The 21,687-nt window shown below is 41.1% G+C and overlaps 1 protein-coding gene across 1 annotated transcript in view; it reads right to left on the minus strand.

The window, feature by feature from the left end:
* Positions 1 to 551: 551 nt before the first annotated feature.
* The window catches only part of HSF2BP (heat shock transcription factor 2 binding protein), a 35,567-nt gene continuing 14,431 nt past the window's right edge, over positions 552 to 21,687 (minus strand). Inside the window, exons 5-8 of the mRNA XM_068395391.1 lie at positions 19,466 to 19,604; positions 18,163 to 18,280; positions 9,792 to 9,895; positions 552 to 1,214 (exon numbers count right to left, since the gene is read on the minus strand). Coding sequence (XP_068251492.1) covers positions 1,006 to 1,214; positions 9,792 to 9,895; positions 18,163 to 18,280; positions 19,466 to 19,604 — 570 coding nt within the window. The 3' untranslated portion in view covers positions 552 to 1,005. The remainder of the gene's footprint in view (positions 1,215 to 9,791; positions 9,896 to 18,162; positions 18,281 to 19,465; positions 19,605 to 21,687) is intronic.

Here is a 21,687-nt window from a genome sequence, read left to right on the forward strand (position 1 = left end):
AGAAGTCCGCATTGTATTTTGTTAATACATTGGGTTCACAGCTGATGTACCATAATTTTACTATGGAAAAAGTTGCTACCACAGCATTGTATTTCTCATTTGCTATTCTCTTGAACAGCGTCACCTAACAGGCTGTGTTTCTGTTATCACAGAAATTGATGCGCTTTTTTTTTTTCAAAAAAGCATGTAAATTCTACCAATACAAAGCACACAAATTTTGTATTTACCATGGAGGTAAGCAAGCTGTACACAGAAGCTCTAACAAACACCGCAGTTGTGAGGGAATGCAAAGCTGCTCACAACAGAGCAGCAGTTCGTTTTAGCCTCTTCAGTGCACAGCCAGGTACCACGAACAATAGTGATTAATTTCCTTTTTTCAGGGCTTTTGAAAAAACAATGGCTCAGTGTCTAGTATGCCTGGCAGCCACAGACCGGGTCGACTTGCAGTTCAAGTGAATCTGAATGCAAATTTTGAAAGCAGAATCCATCACACGCTACAGAATTTAAGTTTTATTTTATTAGAATAGAAAAAGAGAGGTGAGAAATAACAACAATAAAACTGGAACTTGGGATGCATTCTGACATAGAAGAGTTATGAAAAGCAACGAAGTTTTCCTCACAGTACAATAATTCTTAAGGATGGACCAAAAGGATTATTTACCACTGCAATAAACTGTATGTTATCAATGAATGAGATGACTACTTTACTCCCTATATACGGTAAATAGACAACATAACCTGGATCATTTTGGAAACATTATCAACAAAATCCTACTCAAAGAAATTAAGTCTGTCCCATCTCTACCAGATTACCTAAGATTATATTTGGGCAGCTAAAACCCAACATGTTTTCCCAAGTATTATTTCAGTTGGGTTACCTAATTTCCAAAAAGGATTTTGTCAGAGGAACTTAGGCAGAGGATTTTTCAGTCAAGCCCATCTCCAACAACTTCTGCAGCATAAAAACAGAGGAAAGACGTAAGCAGTTGGTGCCACAGAGCTCTGCTATGCTTCATACTCAAGTATTTTAAGATCTTCAAGTAGTTCTTTTGCAAGTTCTTGCAGATCTGCATTGCGGCTCTTTGACAGTGCAATGATACGCTGAAATGGCAAAGTATCACGCATCTCAGAGGCTGACTTGGCTAATACTTCTGGCTCCAGAATCACAGACTGGAGGAGCCGCAGAGCATGAAGACAAACTTCTGTATCCGGGTCTAAAAGTGGGGGAGGAAAAAATCCAGTGCTTATTAGAAGAAAGTCCAAAAAAGTAGCATTAAATTTCTACGGTGCCATTCCTCATGACCCACTAGGCGGACAGGGAATAACTGTAGTTTCACAATCCACAGCTGCCATTTGGTGCTGGCTGGCTGGCTCTAGAAGGAACCTGAAAACAACATCTTTGCCCTCCTCAGCAGCTTGTGCTCAGCAGTGTTTGGGAGGGAGAGATAATCAGGAACATTTCTCCTATTTTTAAATGTTGAAAATGCTATAATTCAGGGAATTTATCAACTTGAATTGATCCAGTCAGTAGCCAAGATGGACTGTTGGATGCAATCCGATTTAAGAGCAGAACAAGCTATATCCCTTGACTATTAAGACTTAAAAACCAAACAGACCAACTAATCAAATCTGCAGTAAATCACCAGGCTTTTCTTTAATTTCTTTGTATACAAGCCTTCAGATTTCTTCAAAGCTCAATAAAATGTTAATCTTTATAAAACTTTCTGGTAATGATGTATCAGCCTTCCAAGTGTTTAATTCAGTCTACGCGAAACTGAAATGGTACCGAAGCTAAGCACTGCTGCTTAGGAATGCGTCAGAAAAAGGTAGCAAAGACCTTTGACTGACTTAAGCTAAGAAGACATTTAGTAACTCTACTCTTAAGAATACAGGATGCATTTTTAATTACTGAAACATTAGGATTTTAATCATTCACAACAGTCCATTTGCATTTAGTTGTTTATAGCTTTACCAAAAGCATCTGGTAGAAAGCCCCATTTTTGCACTTCTCTATTCTGCATATTCCAAATGAAAAAGTATAATATATTTTTATGGCTGAAGTAGTTATTTGTTCCACGTGTCATGCATTTTTTATGTGTTTGTCGTTAGCATACCTAGTCTTTGATAGAGCGTTGTACAGAAATGTGGAGAAAAATTAATTCAGATCACTTCGCACACAAAATCACCACAGAGACCAAAATCTCACTGAGGGAGCGTAAATGCAGTGCAGTGATAAACCACGCTGTGCTGAATTTGAAGGAAGCATTTGGCGGGCTGAGGCAAGTTCTTTCCTTTCCTGGCTTATTTAATACCTACACTAATGACCTGAAAAAGGACTATGGAGAATTATTCATTAAAGCATAAGGGGAAACGTTGAAAGCACCCAGGGGAGAAAAGGGAATTGGATGGACAGTGAAGACGACTATGGCTTTAAACATGAAACTGACTGTCAAGATGGGAATTTTTAAGTAATTCCCACTAGCACATGGCTGAAGTACAATATTAAAGATTGTGACATCTGACCTACACCCACAAGCTAGGCACTCTCTCTCCTCCATTTTCCATCACAAATGAGATATGTAGGTCTCTTCTAACATACCTTCTTCCCTATTTAAAGTGTAAACTTCTTATGAAAGGAATTCTACTTCCTCTTGGGAAACTAGCAGAGTGAGGTATAACCTGAGGACACAGGAATTGTCCAAAACCAAACAATAACATGCATTTTCTGATTTTCTGTGCAACGAGAGCCTTAGCTATTTGGGCATACTGGACAACTTTAGACATTCAAATCAGCGTTTTAAAAAAGCAATGATTAGTGCTGCACACCCCGCAGAAGTGGCCATACCCATAGCACAGTCACTCCTATTGCTGCCACCTCGGCTGAAGGCTCTAAGGAGTCTCTTTCCATCATCATCTCCAGCAATACCTGCAGGTGCAATTTTCTGAGTGATGAGCAGTCATAACTCATGGAGAAATGCTGCAATTCAGCCTCACAGACAGCAAGACTTTATGTCCAGTTTCTTGGGCAGAAACACTTCAGTGAATCCTTTTGGAAAAACCTGGGTGCAAGTTCTGGTTTTCAGATTTATTCTGACCTAATCAAAATATGTCTAAAAGCCTTGAATTCGTCCTCCCATTCCTTCCATTTTTGTCTTCATGCCCGCCAGAGGTTTTTTTAATCCCTTTTTTTTTGCCAGATATAATGTTCAAGCTCTGCACATATCACCTGCCCCCTTTCTCTGTACTTAGTATTACTCTACGTTTATTCATCAGAAATAGCAGCAACAAACCATAGCCCAAATAGGTAAGAAGAAATAAGCTTTTGGGAGTGAAATCGATGTAGTTCATTACAATCTTCCTCCGTGTGACATTATTCCTCCATGAAATAAAGCCATTAATACTTTTAATGGCTTGCAGTACTGCTGGGAAGCTTCATATATGTAAAATGTTTTAAATCCCTGGGTGAAAAGTGCTTTGTTATTAGTACTGTTAGAGGCATCTATGTTACCATTATCTTCAAGTGTTTAAAGGCTGTAGAAAGTAAAGAATTGATCAGGGAAGAAGCGTTAGCAGGGGAGCCAACAAAATTAGGATCTGTAGGAGCTCAGGAAATGATTTCCAGCTTGATGAGCAAAGAGGTTCTAGGAAGAATCTCCAGCAGCAGCTAGGGAAGCTCAGCAGCTTGAGTCACCCAAATGAAGAACAGATTAGGCACTCGGGCATACAGCGAAGGAAGGAAATGATCCTGCACCAGAAGATGACTTAATATGCATTTAACCTCTGATTGCCATTGTTTTGCATGTATTCTGAGACGCTTCGAGTTAAATAAATACATAAGCCTTAAAACATACTCCCTTAGGATTACATGTGGTTTTGAGAATACTACTTATTACGGATAATCATGTTTTCTAAGAGGATTTAAAAAAAAATACCCTAGAAGTCTTTCTCTTGTCTCTCCAATATCATTAGGGATTTTTTCTACAAACTCTGTCTAAAGTATACTCTGAAGAAATATAAGGTATCTTCATTATTCAGCATTATATTTATTTCAATAGCTTCCAGATTTAGTCATTTCTACACTAGCTGAGTAACATTTTGTTTGTACAAGATCAAAAACATCCTTTAGCTGTAATCAAACCACTGCATCATATCCTCACAACAACTAGCACACGCATCTCTTCAACTAAAATTTCAAAACTGCAATCATTATTTCTGGGGAACAGGGGAAGAAATCAAGCTGCTTGCCTCTGTTGGGGATCACAAGCGTAGCGTAAGCCTAGCACCATCATAAAATGCTGATGCAATTTTAACAATTGAAACTGCTGGAGTTTGCTGACGTTCTGCTAGCTGCCAGCATTACCATTTGATGTCACTAGCTTTCAGTCACTGACAAAAGCAACTGATAACGTGGACAGATTTTAGTCACATCTGTCATTAGCACCATGCTCTCAGATGAACTGTCCCCTACAGCAGGGTTTATGTAATTGCATTACATCAGTGCTAAACAGCTTATCTACAATTGGCTCCGAGTTGTGTGAACTCAATTTACACGTGCCCATACCATTCCCTGGCCACCTGAATGCAAGATTTATTACCAGCAGCTATGTCTATGTACAAGAGCAATATTTCAAAAGCTTCCCACTGCTGTTAATGTCATTTAATTCAATTATTGTCTGATTGTAGCATGAAGGGGTGACCTTTCACTCCCCTTTTCCTTTTTATGAACATGTCAGACTACCGATGTTCACAGCAGATCTAAGAGAGAGCTAGGGCCACAGCTTGCCCCATGTAAGCTTTCCACTCCCAATGCTGCCGGAGCCGAGCCAGTATCTGCAGCAACAGAGAGTTTTCCGGACATTTTCATAACACTGATTAAACCTGAGGAGACAAGAGGTGTTGCAATAAAGACACCATGGGGGGAAGGAGCAGAGAGAACACCATGGCAGAAAAAAAATTGAGTTTTACTGCTGTATTTCCTACGACACAAATGTACTTTCTCTCTGCAACATATTTGCCCCAGTTCGTGTATAACAGCTTGGTTTGCTTCAGTCTCCTCACTGGCAAGGTGACTGCTCTCACTGTCAGATATTCAGCTAACCAGAATTCCTAACTCTCCTACAGACACATGCTTGTCACACTTTTATCAGGGAAATCCTTTAGAGGGACTCTCAGGGTCCAGATCAAAGCAGCAAATTCAGTCCCTATTTGCCTGACTGCTACTTAGGGGCTACGAGTGAAAAGGAGCTTGCACAGACATCGCTCTGCAGCTGGCAGATTTGTGGTTGAGCTGTTAGGTACGTTGCGCAGCTCCCATCAATCCTAGCTTCAGCTTCTGAGGATTCCCACAGTAGCTACCATACAAGAGTAGCAATGTGAAAACAAACCAATGCTTTACAGTGACAGATGCATTCACCAGAGTTAAGGTTTCTTACGTATATTCACAAAAGGAGAAACACTGTGCTCCTCGGGAGAACGTCAGTTTGCATGAATCAGCTGTTAGGCAGGGTGAGCACCTAGTCAAGAAACTCCTGCTCAGATGGCAAGGACTGCTGGAGCTCCATCTGGGCAAGTATCTTTTGCAGCAGCTGCTTAGAGAAGAGTATGGAAAGGGCAAGCATTCCGTGAGACTTCCCCCGGCCACTCTCCCAGCCTCTCAGCTAACTGTGGTTCAGGGACTTTCCGCATCAGAGCTGACATCTTTGCATTTAAGAAAATGGTTGTAGTCTTAAAGGGCGAGAAGGGCAATCCTCTTTTTAAGACTAGTTTCGTAGTCTGAAGGGTATGGAGCTGTTGAGCACTTGAAAGACTGGTAACTGAGGTTTTGGTTTTGATTTACCAACAAATTTGCTTTAATACAGACACCAGTTTATAAATAGACAGGTTCTGTTTGTCCAGATGTCTTTTAAATAACATGCTGCCATGCAAATAACCTGAATTTTCAAAATCTCTCACAGCCATAACCAATTCAAACAGAAAAGCAAGGCATTAGAAACCTTCAGGGTTAGTCATGAAAAGCAAATATTGAAGGTTGCAGGCAGCATTAGCAAAATGAGAATGTGCTTCATACAGGCATTTATAATAAAGACCGTCATTTGCAAAGAATTTGGATAAACAAGGTTAGATTTCCGTGTGGAACTGGGGTGGAGGAAACTGAAGGGCAAGATCTAAAATTAGTCATACTTCTCTTGTTGTCTTTTGCTTAATGAAGTATCTGGAGCAACTTCCCAGCTAGAGATGAGAAATCTCACTGACATACTCTCTCTGAATTCCACACTTTCTTATATATCCAAGGAGAGCAATTTTTTTAACTGCATTGAAAGAAAAGAAAAGTGAGGAAAGCCAAAATACAGACATAGGATAGTGGGAAAAAACCCAAACCAAACAACAGAGAAGAGCCTAGACCCATTTTCTCCAGCACCCTTTTGATGGCAGATGTTCTGTATGATCAAAAATGAAAAACATAAATCTAGGCTTTATTATTAATACCTGAGCTGACTGTGTCTTCTCATTCTTCAAAAGATCCTTGGCAGAAAAAAGTCCCAGTCTATCTCTTTGCGAATTACATAATGAAAGTCTTATTGCATCTATAGATGTAAAGCACCAGAAAAAATACTGACAAATCTCAGGTGGATTTCTACCCAAAATTATATAACTTCTTTTTCTATTGCTGAGGATGGGGCTTCTTTTAATCTGAAAGTTATGCGAAATCCTTAGCCAAGACATCAACACAGGGACAGCAGCTGACGGAGAAAACTAAAGCTGCCTATTTTCTCTAAGATGGGAACAGCTGCTCTGCAAACAAATGGTGCTCCACAAGAAAAGAACTCCACTGATCCCACAAGCTGCTCCACGGACAGAAATCTGAGTCATCATTCACGTGTTTTATGCTGGCCCCAAGCTGGGAAGTAGAGGTAGGCACAGCTGATAGCTTTGCAAGAATACGATAGCTACGTAAGCTATCAGGGTATCATCTTCTTCAGTGATCAGTGTTGCTTATTAAAGGACGCCCATCTTTTAGACAGTGTTTAAAAAGGCAGAAAGAAAAAAACAGCCCACCTCATAAAGTGCTAACACTACAGAGATCTGCATTACTTTCAAAAAGTGTGTCAAACATTTGTTCTGCTGCTATTATCAGTACAGCCTCTAGCAGAAAGAGCTATTAAGAATTCTTGTTAGCGAGTGTGAAGTCATACTGGCTCATCCAAATTTTCCAAAGACAGTAGGACAGATGAACCCAGTTTACTGGTAATATCCTTATTCCACTAGAAATCTTTATTAGATTTTTCCTCCTTCCTCTTCCAATCCATGTATTCAGTGTCAAGACATATTTCTGTCTCTTCAAAAAGCTTGCTAGACAACCTGAATCAAATCCCTCTTTGCTTCAGACACAATAAAGCGGAATAAAGAAAACCAAGTTAATGATTTGCTCTCTTCACTTAATGGGAAGGACATTCTTCTTCAGGGGACAAGAAGACTGGGCATGGACTGAGAATTCAGAAAAGGAATTTGAGGGATTTATCAGCTGCATACAAGCCAGTGGGAGAAAAAATGGCCTTGATGTATAGGCTGAGGTCACAGACACTTGTGGATTGATGATGGAAAAGCAAACAGGATGATTCTCTGAAAATAAAAAAGAAGTCAGAGGATGATTTCTGGGGCCTCTCTTAGCGAGAATGCTGATAGAAGCTTAGAGAACTGCGGAAAGCTGAATCATCTCATAAGCCTTAATCAAAACACTCTTTGAAGAAGCTTCCTGCAGGAAGACAGCATATACAGGACACCCTGCCAGCAGAGTGTAGTGCTCTACTCTCTTACATGGAAAACACCATTAAGACCTTATGCTGTAGCAGCTCCAGGTGTTTATTAGCTGTATCACAGCTAGCAGAAGCTGAAGATGTTGGCTATGGAAACAGGAGAGGAGCAGGACTGGGAGGAAGCTACTGAGTTTTACAAGTCGAAACATTTGGAAATAGATTAAATGTAGAGAAAACTACAGAGATCTCATAAAAAATGATGGGAACAAGATTGGGTCTTGGATCTGACCTCTCATCTGATATACAAACCAGTCAGCCCTCTCCCTTGACAGTAAGCAGACTTCCTCCGAAGTCAGAAATCTGAACCAGCAGATGTGGCTTATCTGAGAATCTTCCTCCTTTGCTGTAACTAGAGAACTTTATTATCAAGAAGTGAAGGAATTAGGCATGCCCATCCTTCCTACTACAACCCAGCCATACACAATTAACACTTTTAAAATGCAGAGTAGCCTTTCCATTTCTTATTTCCATCACCAGCTGCAAATTAATTATAACTGTGCCACATTTCATCCTCTTACATGACCTAGGAGCCTTCTTCAAACAACAGAATGCATCAAACGATTAGCTGCTTTGTTTTATCACAACATTTAGAAGGGCACATTTGGGAACTCAGAGAGGGTTTTTGAGGGTGTGTTGGTTTGGTTTTTTTTTTTCCTGCTAAAACAACAGCTTATGTATATATTAGCCAAACAAAGTAAAAGGAAAATCTAGACTAACGTATGTTAAATTTCTAAGCACAGCAGAACAAAGGACCACGTATTCAGAGTTCTCTGAGAACACAATTTCCCCCAAACTATACTAAAAAAACCCCTATAAAACTGGTGTTTTCCAACAGTCTTACAAGGATTACTTAATTTTCTGAGATCTCAGAAGAGAGAGCCTATGGCACTGCAAAGCAGGAAATTACTTGGTGAAAAGCACGAGTACCTACATCTTCTGTAAAACAGCTGAGGGAACTGTGAGCAATACAAGTAGCTTCCAGTTTACCAGCCCAAATCAAAACTTTTCCAAAACTTCAATATCAAATTAATTCCTTGAAAAAGCAGATGCAACCTTTCTCACTTCAGCTGCTGTTAGTATTTACTAGTTGTATTTTAGCAGGGTTTTGTACAGCAGCACAGAGTGCCGGGATGACTAATCTCCCCAGCCCTATGAACTGCACACCAAAATCTTCTCACGGACAAGCCACAAAAACTTGAGAAAGCCAAGACAGACCACTTCTAGGAGCAGTTCATAGGCAGGACAGTGTCATGGCTCTGTCCTTACTGTTGTCTTCACTGTCCTTTACAAGCTGTGGACACAGCTGCCAGCCAAGTCCAACGCACACTGGCAACGTCAATCTCTGCTGGCTCCTACGCAGGGATTTGAAGCCTCCAAAAGCGCAGAGCCTTGATGTCACTCATGTACCTGACAATGGCAACAGAAGTCCTTGACATCCTTGAAGTCCTGCACTGGCCAAAGGCAAAGCTGGGAATAGTACTCAAGCCCTGCAAGCCCAAATCCTCTTAGAGCACAAGGCCTCTCTTCAGCTGTAGAAGGGGTCACGTTCGTCACGGGTGAGTGTAGTTACAGAGGTTGGCTTTCTTCCCCAAAATGTGCCAGAACACAGTTACATTTTCTTTTGTTAAATGGTAGTGACCTGACACATAGTTTCCCTTCAGGTTTTATTTTAAAATTGGTACATGAAGATACAGGTGGCTTTTTTTAATCCACTTCATCAAATTTCTCCATCCCCTATCTTTAATAGCACCACCCATAAATTTTATACTAATGGAATATGGCATACATCGCCAAAATCATTCTGGGAAATGCACATCTTCTCCCTCTAGCTATTTGCACTTTTTGTTTACTTTTCATCTGACAAAAGCTATCCATAAACAGGTTACAGATACAAATTTCTGTTCTGTTCTTTGCAACACCTGTTGCCAAACTACAATCCCCAAAGTCACAATTCACAAGGTTCTTAGAGCAACTTACCATTCAATAGCCACCAAAGCAAAGGAATAAAACCTGGACTTTCACTGATGTACTTCAAGCCTTTCAAATTGATGCTCACATTGTAAAGTGACATTAGCATTAGCCTAGAATTGAAAGAAAAAAGATGTTATGTCCTTTGATTTCTTCGCATGTTTTGGCATCTTATGCTATTTATGCCAAGCATGTACTGATGCAGAACCCTATTCTAATAATTTATATTTTGATAAAAGTGACAAGTCTCAAATTATATATAAGCAATGTTGTGCAAAACCTTGTTTCTAGTGTTAAATCACTTATTTCAAATACATGGAAAAATATCGCATGCAAGAGTAAGAAAGTCTCATCAAACTCCATGAGATCCATTACATGAAACGTGCAAAACCAGGACTTGGCTTTACATGACCATACAACCTGTACAATAGAGCTTTTATAGTGACGATCCCCACTGGGCAGATGATCATCTCAAATAAGCTGTCTGCCCTGACAAATAAAAGGGCCGCTAGGAAACACAGAAAGCAAGACTGTATACTGAGTACTAGGAACAATGGCAAAGTCTCTGCTCCATCGGTTGCGCAACACCGGCCTTTCTGTACACTGACCCTCCAGCCAGCTGAAACACAGACACATTGCTAATGCCGTCCTCTTTCAAGCATGCTCCTGTTCCTCCTGCAAATGGAAACACAGGCAATATATAGCCAGCGTACAGCAAACACCAATGCGGTCTCTCTCCACTGGCAGGGGAAGTTACTACACCTACAGAAGCATTTGGAAGAAGGGGACAGGCCTGAAGGAGGGAAAAGGAATGTATTAGTAGACCCAGCTCAGCTTAGCACATTGCCTCCTAAGCTACTTGTCCCTTCTGCTACAGGCGCAGGGCAGAGAACTGTCTTGCTCTGCCTGCTCTCCAGCCCCTCGCAGTCAGGCAGGCCCATACAATCTGGGCCATCGAGTGAGACCCTGCTGTGAAAAGAATGACTGCTTGTCTCTTAAATCATCATCATGGACTTTCCTATTTACTCTGCCTTCAGGAATCCAGATTATGTTCAATGTACAAGTGGAAATTTTCTTTTGAAAAGTCAATAACACTGGAATTCAATTTGGCTGTGCTCTTGTCTTAGCATAGATCAACACCAGGATAACACAGGCCAAATGGTACTCTTACCTGCACCTCTTCAAAACTGTTTCCAAATAACATTTGGGCCCACTCAAAGCCATAATTTTTATTTTTTTTTTTTTTTACCCCAGAACATGATTTCTTTTGATCTTTTATTATGGTCATTGATGTTGAAGGAGGACAGAACCCATAACCTGTCTTCCAGGTAACAGAGAAGGTCTATGGCCTGGCAGCTAGAAAACTTGGGGCTCAGAATGAGTCTTCCTTTCCAAAGCTATCCAGAACAACTGCTAATACTCAATGCGGAGGACTTCATTGGGATTACACCTTCTCCTGCAGTTTCTGCTGAACTAAGTTCTGCTTTCAAACACTTGATGTTGATGTTGTTACATCGACTTCCACATTTCTGATACAAGATTTTATGGGTTTGGTGGATAAAACTCTTTTTTGCCTAAGCAGAGTCTCAGTGGGCTTAATGCAAATTATTTCCATTTCCCTCTAACTTCCAATAGGAACATGACCAGATACTCAAAAGCAGAAAGCATGCAGAAAAAAAAAAAACCACTGACTTTAACAAGACAAACTAATGCTGTGCCTCTTTCAGAAAAATCAGATCACTGCTGTACTCTGAACTTTGAGCCAAGAGGCCCCTGATGTTCGTGGAAAAAGAGCTGCACTCTGGAGTCAGAAGTTGTCTTACAAACTCTTTCACCCTTCTAGCAATGTTCTCCTGTTCTGCCTTTTATGCAGATCATCTTTACAGCTGTGGAGCAGCTGGGGGAAGAGGGCATCAGCACACTTTATGATGTGCTATGATGGATGCTATCACTTTTATTTCTTTTCAAAGATGGTAACGCACAAGTCAATTTTCTGGACAATGAAAAGGGAAGATGAATGAGCAGGGCTCCTATAACATTTATGGAACATGTCATCACACCCACTCACAGCGGGGTGCTCGGCTGCATACAAAACAATTACAGAGAAACAGGAACAGGCTGGAATGCTTTCCTCCATTCTGGGGCCAGCTTGGCGACTGCTATCTCGCATGACTGCGATGAACCTGCGCATCACTGCACTGCCACTATTTCCAAACAAGAGGGAAATAACGTTATTCCAAATGGACTTGACACCTCACATCCCATTCTCAAACAAAGTTATCATGACTTAAGTTACTATGCCACCAGCAGACTTTCAGTCTGCATGCATACCCTCAGAAAGCAGGAACAGAAAGTAACACAACTCAGTTCAGCCTGCAATGGAAGAGGTATAACTTATATTATGTGCTGCACCATTGAGAGTTTGATCACCTAGGCCCTTAAACAGCGGGAAGAAGAAATAGCAGATTATTAAATCTACTGCATCAGTGGCCAACTATAAGCAGTAACGAGTGCTGTGGAACTGGATGTGCAGCTTGTAAAGCCCGTTCGCTCCTTTTCATACAGCCTCTGCAGCTCTTACATAGGTTCCAGAATCCAAACCCTGACAAAGGAGCACAGCCAAAGTTACCTACAATCAGCCAGAATGAAAGTGATCAATAAAACAGTATCTTATGGAAAGTGTTAACATTTCTTGACAATGTCGTTCATCCTTAATCTGTTTGACATTTGCAGTTAGAAATAAAGTGACGTAAAAAGATACTGCTATGTTTGTACTTTTATTTCACTTGTTTGCTTTGTGCAGACAAAATGGACTGGTGGTGGTGATCCAAGGAAGTGCTGTGGTTTTGCAGTGTCAGAAGACATAACCCACCCCACAAGCCAATGCAGTAGCATATTGTTACTCATTAAACACACTCACCTGAGCACAACATAGAAGCATTTCCAGGCCCTTTATACCACCTTCACCTCTGGTACTTGCACATTCTAGTAAGTATTTTTTGTGATAATTATTGCAAAAGTGCTTATTGAAGCAAACCTGACACACACCATTACTGGATAAACATTACTTCCTGTGTTTTTTCTCATGTGGAGGGCTTTTTAATTATGCGCTTCATAGTCTTCCTATTTAGGCAAGCCAAATTTAATTAACATCTTGTACTACTACATCTGTCAATGCTTTCTTTAAAATCTAGAGCTAAAGCCCTTCCTCGTCTGCTTAATAAATGGGCTTAGGACATAAAATGTACTAATATGTACTAAAGTAATTTTACTGGCTACTTTCAACTGCTACATAAGCAAAGTTGAATATTCCTAACAATTTAATTATAGCTACGAACACTTGTGTAAATGCTTATTGACTTACCAACAGTTACAAATGTTGAACAAACCCTACACCAGTGAGAGGAAAGCCTGAAGTCTTTCACTCCACTGCTATTTCAGAAAGGCAAAGACACCCGTGAGATTTCAGTCCCAGCACTCACATAGATGCAGTTAGTTTCAGAAAGTGCAGTTACTTAGAGGAGACTTAGCTGAAAGTAAAAAATCCTGAAAGGAAAATTGGCCTTGGATATATTTATTACATACCCATGGACTACAATGTAGCAGTGCTGGAATAAATGACAGCTTTTCCCTGTATGTTTATATGGCAGTAGAAGTAAAACACAGGATTGCTAGAACTAGAAGAGGAAAGAGAACTCTCTCTATCAGCGTATTTGATACTGCTGTGTGTAGAATTAGACTCTCAGTTTCCCCTAATTTGTCACCAAGTAAAGAAAATAAAAGCTAGAAAAGAATTGTAAAACCTCAAAACTGAGAAAAGGACAAACATATCCTTGAAAACAATAAGCCAAATTTTTTCTTTAACTGATTATATTTTAAGTTGATGATGTCCTTCCATGTAATACCATGGTGACGTTTTGAGAAAAAAACATTGCATTTCCAAAATTTTCATTCATGAGGTATAGTTTTAAAAATGTGTCTGTCTGTATATGTGTATGTAAGTGCATGTGTGTAAATGTTATTTATGATGACTCCAGTGTCTGCTATACATAACTTTGAACATAGAATCATAGAATGGTTTGGGTTGTAAGGGACCTTAAACATCATCTAGTTCCAACCCCCCTGCCATGGGCAGGGACACCTTCCTCTAGACCAGGTTGCTCAAAGCCCCATCCAACCTGGCCTTAAACACTGCCAGGGAGGGGGCAGCCACAAGCTCTTTGGGCAACCTGTGCCAGTGTCTCACCACCCTCACAGTAAAGAATTTCTTCCTAATATCTAATCTAAATCTATCCTCTTTCAGTTTAAAACCATTACCCCTCGTCCTGTCACTACTTGTCCTTGTCAAAAGTCCCTCTCCAGCTTTCCTGTAGGCCCCCTTCAGGTACTGGAAGGCTGCTATGAGGTCTCCCCAGAGCCTTCTCCTCTCCGGGCTGAACAGCCCCAACTCTCTCAGCCTTTCTTCATAGGAGAGGTGCACCAGCACTCTGATCATCTTCGTGGCCCTCCTCTGGACTCGCCCCAACAGTTCCATGTCCTTCTTATGTTGGGGGTCCCAGAGCTGGATGCAGTACTCCAGGTGGGGTCTCACGAGAGCGGAGTAAAAGGGCAGAATCACCACCCTCGACCTGCTGGCCATGCTTCTTTTGATGCAGCCCAGGATGCAGTTGGCCTTCTGGGCTGCAAGCACGCACTGCCGGCTCATGTTGAGCTTCTCGTCAACCATCACCCCCAAGTCCTTCTCCTCAGGGCTGCTCTCAATCCATTCTCCGCCCAGCCTGTATTTGTGCTTGGGATTGCCCCGACCCACGTGCAGGACCTTGCACGTGGCCTTGTTGAACTTCATGCGGTTTGCACAGGCCCAGCTTTCAAGCCTGTCAAAGGTCCCTCTGGATAGCATCCCTTCCCTCCAGCATGTCGATCACACCACACAGCTTGGTGTCATCAGCAAACTTGCTGAGGGCACACTCAATCCCACTGTCCATGTCGTCAACAAAGATGTTAAACAGGACTGGTCCCAATACCAACCCCTGAGGAACGCCACTCGTCACTGGTGTCCACTTGGACATTGAGCCGTTGACCGTAACTCTTTGAAAGCGACCATCCAGCCAATTCTTTACCGAGTGGTCCATCTGTCAAGTCCATGTCTCTCCAATTTAGAGACAAGGATGTCGTGCAGGACAGCGTCAAATGCTTTGCACAAGTCCAGGTAGATGACATCAGTTGCTCTTCCCCTATCCACCAGTGCTGTAACCCCGTTGTAGAAGGCCACCAAATTTGTCAGACACAATTTGCCCTTGGTGAAGCCATGTTGGCTGTCACCAATCACCTCCTTGATTTCCATGTGCCTCAGTATAGTTTCCAAGAGGATCTGCTCCATGATCTTGCCAGGCACAGAGGTGAAACTGATTGGCCTGTAGTTCCCTGGGTCTTCCTTTTTCCCCTTCTTGAAGATGGGGGTTCTGTTTCCCCTTTTCCAGTCAGCAGGAACTTCCCCAGACTGCCACGACTTCTCAAAAATGATGGATAGCGGCTTAGCAACTTCATCTGCCAGTTCCCTCAGGACTCGCGGATGTACCTCATCAGGTCCCATGGACTTGTGCACCTTCACAGCACTCAAACTGATCACTGACATAGAGCGCAACACCCCCTCCACGCCTCCCCCGCCTGTCCTTCCTAAAAAGCCTGCATCCCTCCATTCCAACGCTCCAGTCATCAGAGCCATCCCACCATGTCTCTGTGATGCCAATAAGGTCGTAGCCTTGAAGGTATGCGCGCATCTCTAGCTCCTCTTGTTTGTTCCCCATGCTCCATGCGTTTGTATAGAGGCATTTCAGCTGGGCCCCCAACGAAGCTGCCTTGCTGCCTGAAATTCCTATCCGTGGCTCTTCTGGCGCTCTCCTGCTGACCTGCCATCCTTCTCCAGTCTCTGGGCACCTATTACTGGCCCTGGCATCAGACTGGCTGAATTGGGATGGACTGAGGTTCTCCTTCCCCAGCAAACCTAGTTTAAAGCCTTGAAATTTCACTACAATTTCTGTTATCATATCCAATTGTCTTTCATTTTGTACTGCCTTATGTTCCTTATGGTAGGGAGAAAAGCGAGCTCTTCTAACACATCTGCTTATGAAAATGTTGATTATTTAAGATCAACAAGCAGCTAAAAAACCTTACATGCAGAGAACAGTTTAAAAACAAACCAACCAACCAACCAACCCCCAAAACCCTTCTTTGCTGGGCTGGGAGAGTGGAAAATCCCCAAACAGGGCAGGAAAGAGATCTAGTGTCAGTAATGGGTTTTAAGAACTGAACAGCGACAAGACACATAGGGAGCTCGTAGACAGAAAGGAAACCTGACCACAGACATGAAAGACAAACACAAGGGAAACATTTTGCACTAAAACATCTGAGCAAATTAGGATCCCTCATTCCACGACAAGGCCATGAAGAAATCTCCTTTCTGGCATTTGCTCTAATGTTATAATACAGCCATTTTTTTAACAAATGGCAAGTTCAAAGTAGGAAAAAGAAAATGTTAGTTTTATGGAACATCATTGCACTGAATTCAAGCTATTGTAACATATGCTTAACATTTCTCATTTATCAAATACCTTGTGCAGCCTCTTCTTTAAGCTTCACTTAATTTGTTAGCCTAAGAGGCTGACCCCTGTTGAATCCCTAGCAACTTCATGGGATTGTTTTATGTATATTTTATCAGTATTGCAGTATGGCAGCCAAGTTAATATCACCATGTGTAATTCTTTTGCAAAGCAGGCAGATTTTGAAACATAATTTAAAAAACACTCAAAACATCAATTCAAAAGGCAGGCCCTCAAATCCAATTACATTGTGCAATTACATTAATACAATCTGAAATGATAAAAAATAATTTATCTGGACCCATAGACACACATTCGCTTAAAATTCAGAGTGTGTGTTTGTGTGTGTGTGTTTAGGAACACTTTACTCTCCCTCCTCCTCTCAAAATAAAGTCCTCTTGTTATTTTTTTTCTGTACAGATTTTGAAACAGGATAGGTCCTCTTTTCATGGTTTTTTTTTGTTATGTACATGAAGGCACAAATTACCTTTTCCTTCTTAAGCTGAGATTCTCATACAAATCTTTTAATTGGGGCTTTACAAAAAAATCCCACTGTTGCAAGAGTTAACTACCCCATTTTGAGTGCTGACCTTCAAACCCAACACTTGGGAAACACAGTCAATGACATATCAAAGTCTCTAACCACTACCTACAGCACAGGCTATTCAGCTTCCCCCTCGCTACCCAGTGGGGAAAGGCAAGCACCTTGAGAGGGCAACTAGTTCCCCCTAAGACAGGCTGAGCGAGTGATCATCTGACAGCACCATCTCCTTCCACTGACTGTGGGAAGAAGCCCAGAGAGCAGATACTTGACATCCAGCTTTCTGATAGCTGAGGTTAGGCAAGATAAAACCTATCTAAAGTTAAGACCGAGCCTGATTTCATGCCTATCACGTACAACCTGCCTAAATACGTGCATAGGCTCAGTCATGTTACTGTGGCTGACAGGGCTGCTGTTTGTCAGCTGAGCTGTGACAGCTGCCTTGGGTATGAATTCTCAGTGTGTGCTCCCCCCAGTTCATGAAATAAAGTCACATTGGCTTAAGCCATGTTCACGAACAAATTAACCAGGTGTATGGGGCAAGTGCCCACAGCTTAGCGGATGAGCAAGTACTTGTTAAACCGTGGTAATTTGCTCACTCAAGGCCATATATCCTCAGCTTATAACAGTTCTGAGAAAAAGGCAAAGATGATAGTTTATTTTGTCTCTCCATCAGCTGGAAAGTACAACTTTTCCAGCGTCCAAACTGTGTAACACAGCCTTTTCTTTACAATGCTGTATCATAAGGTCCCTTTACAAACATAAGTCCATGGTGCTTCTGGCTACTAAATAGCATAAACTAATTTAATTTTTGCTCTTAGCAGATATGTAACTCACTTTTTACACTAAGCAGATGATGTATTTTACAGTCAGTCTTCATATTGCAAGGGGATAATAAGTCCACATTTCCCATGTTCTCTCAGTTTTAACACCTGACCTCACACCTTCCTCATCTGACCCTCAACTCATGAGCCCCTCCCTAAGGTAGAGTGCATCCATCCTCATCTCTACAACATTATGGTGCTTAAGAGACTTTTGAAGAGACACAAAACCTGGATGAAGTTAACCTTGTAGCCAAGCTTGATATATCTGCAAGGAATGCTACTATGAAAAGTTTCCAAAAAACTGTTTCCCCTCCAGGAAAAGAAATAATGGGAGAGTGGAAAAACTGCTGTCATCACTGTGACCTACACTGCAAGACAATGCATTTCATTTGAAAGGAAAATAAAAGTCATCATACACTTTAAATTTGGTACAGAGTCCCGGCTTCATGTCTCCCAGGAGGTGCATCATTGTGTCCAGTAATTCACGACTTGAACTAACCAAGAACTCACGGCCACATGCCAGCGCAGCCACATCTGTGAGAGAACACAAAACATCACCATAAAAATCATGTTTCAAATAAAAGTTTATGCTAATTATCAGGACCACTAAAAAGATATATCAGCCGTGAAGAATGAACTATGGCATCTATATAAATTTCAAACTATATTCATCTACATAGCAAATACTGAAGCAGCAAATGATACTGGTCAAACTCCTTCATAATTCCACTTCAGTAATTAAAATATTTATTCAGGGTGGCCAGTATCCTGATAGTAACAGCGAATTATGAAACAAAAGGTTGGATTCATCTGCAAATACTGTGGGACTGAAGCAAAGCTGACCATTATAGGTCCCACTTTAAAGAAACAAGAATCCCGCTTTGGTACAGCGGCATAATGCATCACATACTGTTTTTTATGACAGAACCTTTAATGGCATCACAACATCCAAAATCACACATTCAAAAAAGCTGTTAATCCAAGATTCACTTATTTGTACAAATACCCACTATTTCATCTATCTTGCATCATGTCATTAACTAGTGTCATTCTGACAGTTCCACGGTTTCACAAAAATGCAGATGACATCAATTCCATTTCTCACAGCCTTCCAAGCCAAAGGCAGCAATACTAAGATAGATCTGTGGCTTCCTACTTATTTTCTGACCCTAAAAACAAACGTTCAGTATGGAAGTCAGGTTTATTATCTTTTACTTCACTTAGCACTATGGACTCAGGACAGTGAAGGTGGGGTCCATCTGGCAGCAACAAAATTCTTAAGCAGTTTCAAAACGCTGAGCACATACCTTTAAGATGGGGCTGATCTATTCACATCATCTGCAATTCATACATCTTGAAGATGTTAGCATTATTGGTGATTCAGAAAGTAAATCGCTGGGCATTTACCAACTAAGGTGAGCATACATGACTAGTAAAATGGCCCTTGTTTTACACCAGATTGAGGGGAAGCATTAGGGAATTTCAGAACTGAATGGCTCCTACCCATCTAATCCTTAACTGCATCACAGGCAGTTCAATCCCTCACAGAAGTGTCAATGACAAAATCTGCTAGAACTTTAAGACTAGAAAGCCACCTATGATATTAACATTGACTAAATACCTGACTTTGAAAAGCTGTATTTATGGCAGCACATATAAGGCAATACAGAAATTCCCAGTACCCGTGGAATGCTATTCCAAGAGATAACATTAACTTACTTGTTACAATCCCTGCCAAAGCTAACACAAACTGATTTTCATCAGAATCCAAATCCTGCTGCTTCATGTCTTCACTTAAAGACTTCACAAAGCTCTCCATGGTCTGTGCAGTGATTGTGAAAAACTTTACTGCTTTACTCTGCGAGTGCAGAGGAGAAAAAAAGATTATACACACTGCACCAACTACAATTATTTGTAAAATTATTAAAACATCCAGGCACTTCAAAAAAACAACAGAAAATAGCAGGTATGCACTAAGTGACATGTTTGATCCCTTATTATTTGAAACCATTACCTCAGAATAACATGGGAAACTACTCAACGCTACATTTATTTGTAAAGCTATACCATTGCGCATTTACCTCCTAAACCCACAATAATACATATCAAACAGCAGAATTAATGCTTATTTTCAAAACTGAGGATATTATCTCTTTGCTTTGCAATAGTTGCATCAGGTGTTTCACGTTGACCTGGGCTACTACAGCTGCTTTTGTCAAAACCCTGTCCAGCTGAAGACCAGAGAGCAGCCTGATGTAGTGGCTTGACATGAATTTCCTAAGAAAACGAATGAAATAGCCAGAAAAAAAGCAGAACTCGATTGGATCCTAAAAGGATTCAGGAATTGCTCCTCAATACAGGATGGAGAAAAAATGGCAGAACTGGAAAACAACTGGAAAATACAGGATGGAGAACAACTGGCTAGGTAGAAGCTCTTCAGAAAAGGAAAGAGAGGTCTCTTGCCGGGTCACAGGTTGAATTTAAGTCAACAATGTCACTTGAGAAAGACGAATTATGTTACACAGTCCTCTCCCCTCAGGTGGAATGCTGCTCCATTTGGGGTACCTCAATTGAAGAACCAGCCACCTGGTACAAAGCTCAGGGCAGGTCAAAGAGCCTGGTCAGAGATGCAGACAGAGCCCACAAAGGACAGAGAACCGTTTCAATTTATTAACAATTCTGACCTGTAAAACATTGATGAATGCTGGTTTTCATAACAAAAATAGCATAGCATAGCAAAGAGCCCATAAAGCCAGGTTTCCTGGTGTCCTTAATAATTTTGCCAATTGTTTCATGAAACAGCTGAAACTTTTAGTCATTCCTGGCAGCGACCCAATGGGACAGCCCAAGAAATACCTGAACTTTTATTCATTTTGCAAAGCAACTGAAAATTTTAATATTTTGTCAAAACTACTGCTTTCACAATATGTGTAAAGCTACTGGTAACATTTATTTATTCCTCCACTGCTGCACATTCACTGCATCAAAGTTGTACAGTTCCTGTAGGGTAACTCCAGCAACGGGATGTAAAAAGCAGGGTCGGCCAATACTCAGAATCTTCACAAATGATACTGTGGTCCCAGAATAACAGGAATGAAGGGAACGTGGGGAAAGAGAGGAAAAAAGTGCACTTTGGCATGTGCTGGATATACTTTATATACTTCTATGGACACCACACCTCAAAGACGGCAATTTTAACATAAGCAGTGACTATAGTTCAAGAAGAAGAGAGCATGAGAGAAAATGAAGAGAGCTTACTGTAGCAGACTAGTATAAGCTATTATGAAAATATGTATTCACATGGGAAATAATAGACTACTAAGCAAACCCAGTAGTTGGTACGTTGCACAGAAAACAAGCAAAATCTTCTATTTGCTGGTCTCTTGAGGTGCCGCTGGTGTCCCCTCTGCTGAACCTTCTTTCCAAATAGCCATTAATTAACTAGTGATGAGGTCTGAGGAGCTGGAGCAGAGACCAATCAGGTTTATAAATAGCAAACATTACGTAGTCTGCACAGTTTCTTATTAGCTTGACAGTATTTTCATGGGACTTAAGAATGTCTCACCCACAGACATCGAGATAAGGACAGTTCTGAGAGCAGCCATTAAGGTCCTTGAGCTCAGATGGTGCAATGAACCCTTTGCTGTACAAGTAACTCCTGTGTGAAAACATCAGTTAACGTGCAAAACTGCTGCCATAAAATATAAAGCCGTTTGTCACCACAGCAGATAACTGAAGTAGCAGACCACCTTGTAGGATCCAAAATTTCTCATGTTGAAGCAAGTCTTGATGTTTTTCTGAAATCAAACCTTCAGTCTGCATTTCCACGAGTGCCCTGTCATGTGCATATGTGGCTGAAGTTGTTTGAAAGACATCTAAAACAATCTCATGGGAATTAATTTACTTCTTTTTTGACATATGCAGATAGGCATCCTTGAAAA

This window comes from Nyctibius grandis, chromosome 2 (genome assembly GCF_013368605.1).
Source record: "Nyctibius grandis isolate bNycGra1 chromosome 2, bNycGra1.pri, whole genome shotgun sequence".
NCBI lineage: Eukaryota > Metazoa > Chordata > Aves > Nyctibiiformes > Nyctibiidae > Nyctibius > Nyctibius grandis.